General features: G+C 41.7%; 1 protein-coding gene across 1 annotated transcript in view; it reads right to left on the minus strand.

Annotated features, from left to right (window-relative positions):
- LOC106883459 (sushi, von Willebrand factor type A, EGF and pentraxin domain-containing protein 1) overlaps positions 1-2,247 on the minus strand; it is a 26,308-nt gene that overhangs the window by 21,401 nt on the left and 2,660 nt on the right. The window contains exons 3-4 of the mRNA XM_052976162.1: positions 1,943-2,113; positions 1,111-1,351 (exon numbers count right to left, since the gene is read on the minus strand). Coding sequence (XP_052832122.1) covers positions 1,111-1,351; positions 1,943-2,015 — 314 coding nt within the window. The 5' untranslated portion in view covers positions 2,016-2,113. The remainder of the gene's footprint in view (positions 1-1,110; positions 1,352-1,942; positions 2,114-2,247) is intronic.

Raw genomic sequence — 2,247 nt, forward strand, 5'->3', positions numbered from 1 at the left:
CTAGACTGAGTAGAGGACTGTAGACCAGCCTAGACTGAGTAGAGGACTGTAGACCAGCCTAGACTGAGTAGAGGACTGTAGACCAGCCTAGACTGAGTAGAGGACTGTAGACCAGCCTAGACTGAGTAGAGGACTGTAGACCAGCCTAGATTGTAGATCAAGCACACTATGTGACTGATATTATTTATTAATCCTGGTTGGGCTTTTATGTAAATAGACGTAACTATCATCATCATCATCATCAACAACATCCTCATTTGACAGCCACTTTTCAATGCTTGCATGGGTCATTAGTAAACCCTCTGGATGAAGTTGTTCCTACCATTGCATGTAAAAACTGGATCTTATAAAACAGTTTTCAAAGCATCTGATAAGGTGTCTGCAGTCTTTACCTTGAAAACTTCTTTCTTCATCTACCTGAAGTAATAGTCAAAACAGACATCTCTGTTGAACCTCTGGTAAAGAAGATTCCGGTGCACACAGAATCTCCCAAGTTGTTTAGTAAGAAGGAAAAAGCAGCTTGGAACAAGTTTGTGGCAGTGACTCAGTGCCCTGAGTAATCATAAGGTAGAAAAGAAAGATGAACTGGTTGAGATTCTGGTGAAGAACTATACCTAAATGAGCTACAGGATTCTGATCTGGTTTGGCAAGGTTTCTTATGGTTGGATGCCCTTCCTAATGCCAACCACTCTGAGAATGTTGTGGGTGTTCTTTACATGCCACTGGCACGAGTGCCATTGACCTGATACCAGCATCAGTTATAACTACAGTCTCATTTGGCTTGACAGGTTTCACATGCACAGTATATCACCATAGGTCTTGGTTACCTGTCACTGCCCCCATGAGGCCCAACATTTGAATGGTGCTTTTTATGTGTCACAACAAATAATGATAATAATATGGATCAGCAGTTTTTTTTTGTGGAGCAGGAAGTTGATTACATAGACTCTAATGCCCAACTGTTACTTATTTTATCAATCCTGAAAGGATGAAAGGCAAAGTTGACCTCGACAAAATTTGAATGAAAAGCATTTTGCTTAATATGGTAATAGCTCTGACAGCTCAATACCTTAACAATAACAAAAAATATAATCGTAATAATTGACTTACTTAACATTGTTCACTGTGACGACAACGTTTGCTGTTTTGCCATCATTTTGACACTCAATAACGATATTCATGTTTGAACAATTATCTCTCTGTTCTAGACAAAGTCCAGGCCATCTATTATCTACATTCTTTGCCAGCTGTATAATGTCTGATTCTAAATCTGTTTTTGAACTGCTGTCGCATCCTGAATCAGACACATTTTGGAAATTGGCAGTGACGTTTACCAGGGCATCGGTTCTTTCTGGAAAAGGCAAAAAAACAAAATACTGTTTATAAATACATGTGTATTTTGACATAGTGGGAGATGTGAAAGGTATAGTATAGTTGGCACTCCGTCGCTTACGACGTCGAGGGTTCCAGTTGATCGGATCAACGGAACAGCTTGCTCGTGAAATTAACGTGCAAGTGGCTGAGCACTCCACAGACACGTGTACCCTTAAAGTAGTTCTCGGGGATATTCAGCGTGACACAGAGTGTGACAAGGCTGACTCTTTGAAATACAGGCATAAGAAACAGGAAGTAAGAGTGAGAGAAAGTTGTGGTGAAAGAGTACAGCAGGGTTCGTCACCATTCCCTGTCGGAGTCTCGTGGAGCTTTAGGTGTTTTCGCTCAATAAACACTCACAACACCCGGTCTGGGAATCGAAACCGCGATCCTATGACCGCGAGTCCGCTGCCCTAACCACTGGGCCATTGCGCCTCCACAATGCGAGAGGTAAAACATAAGGAAAGAGAGAAAGATTGTGAATAGTCTGAGAGGGAGAGAGAAGAAGAGCTGGATGCTGATTAAAACGATGAGGATAAAGACAGAAAGAAGTAGAAGCATTACTTACGTCCACAAGATGGGAATATATGTTTCACAAAGGGGTTCTTCCAGTCGTAGGTACCAAGTTTACCACAAACCATGCTGTCTTGAGGAAACGAAAGGCTTGAATTGCAAGGAGGCAAACAACTTTGCGTCTGATTGGAACAGTCCAACTGAGGTGGATATTCACAGAATCCGTCTGAAATTAGCAGAAATTAGAAACATCAAGGTCAGAAATTCAGGAAAAGGTAAGATAAAACTGGTGTGTGTGTGTGTGTGTGTGTGTGTGTGTGTGTGTGTGTGTGTGTGTGTGTGTGTGTGTGTGTGTGTGTG

This window comes from Octopus bimaculoides, chromosome 23 (genome assembly GCF_001194135.2).
Source record: "Octopus bimaculoides isolate UCB-OBI-ISO-001 chromosome 23, ASM119413v2, whole genome shotgun sequence".
NCBI classification, from domain to species: domain Eukaryota; kingdom Metazoa; phylum Mollusca; class Cephalopoda; order Octopoda; family Octopodidae; genus Octopus; species Octopus bimaculoides.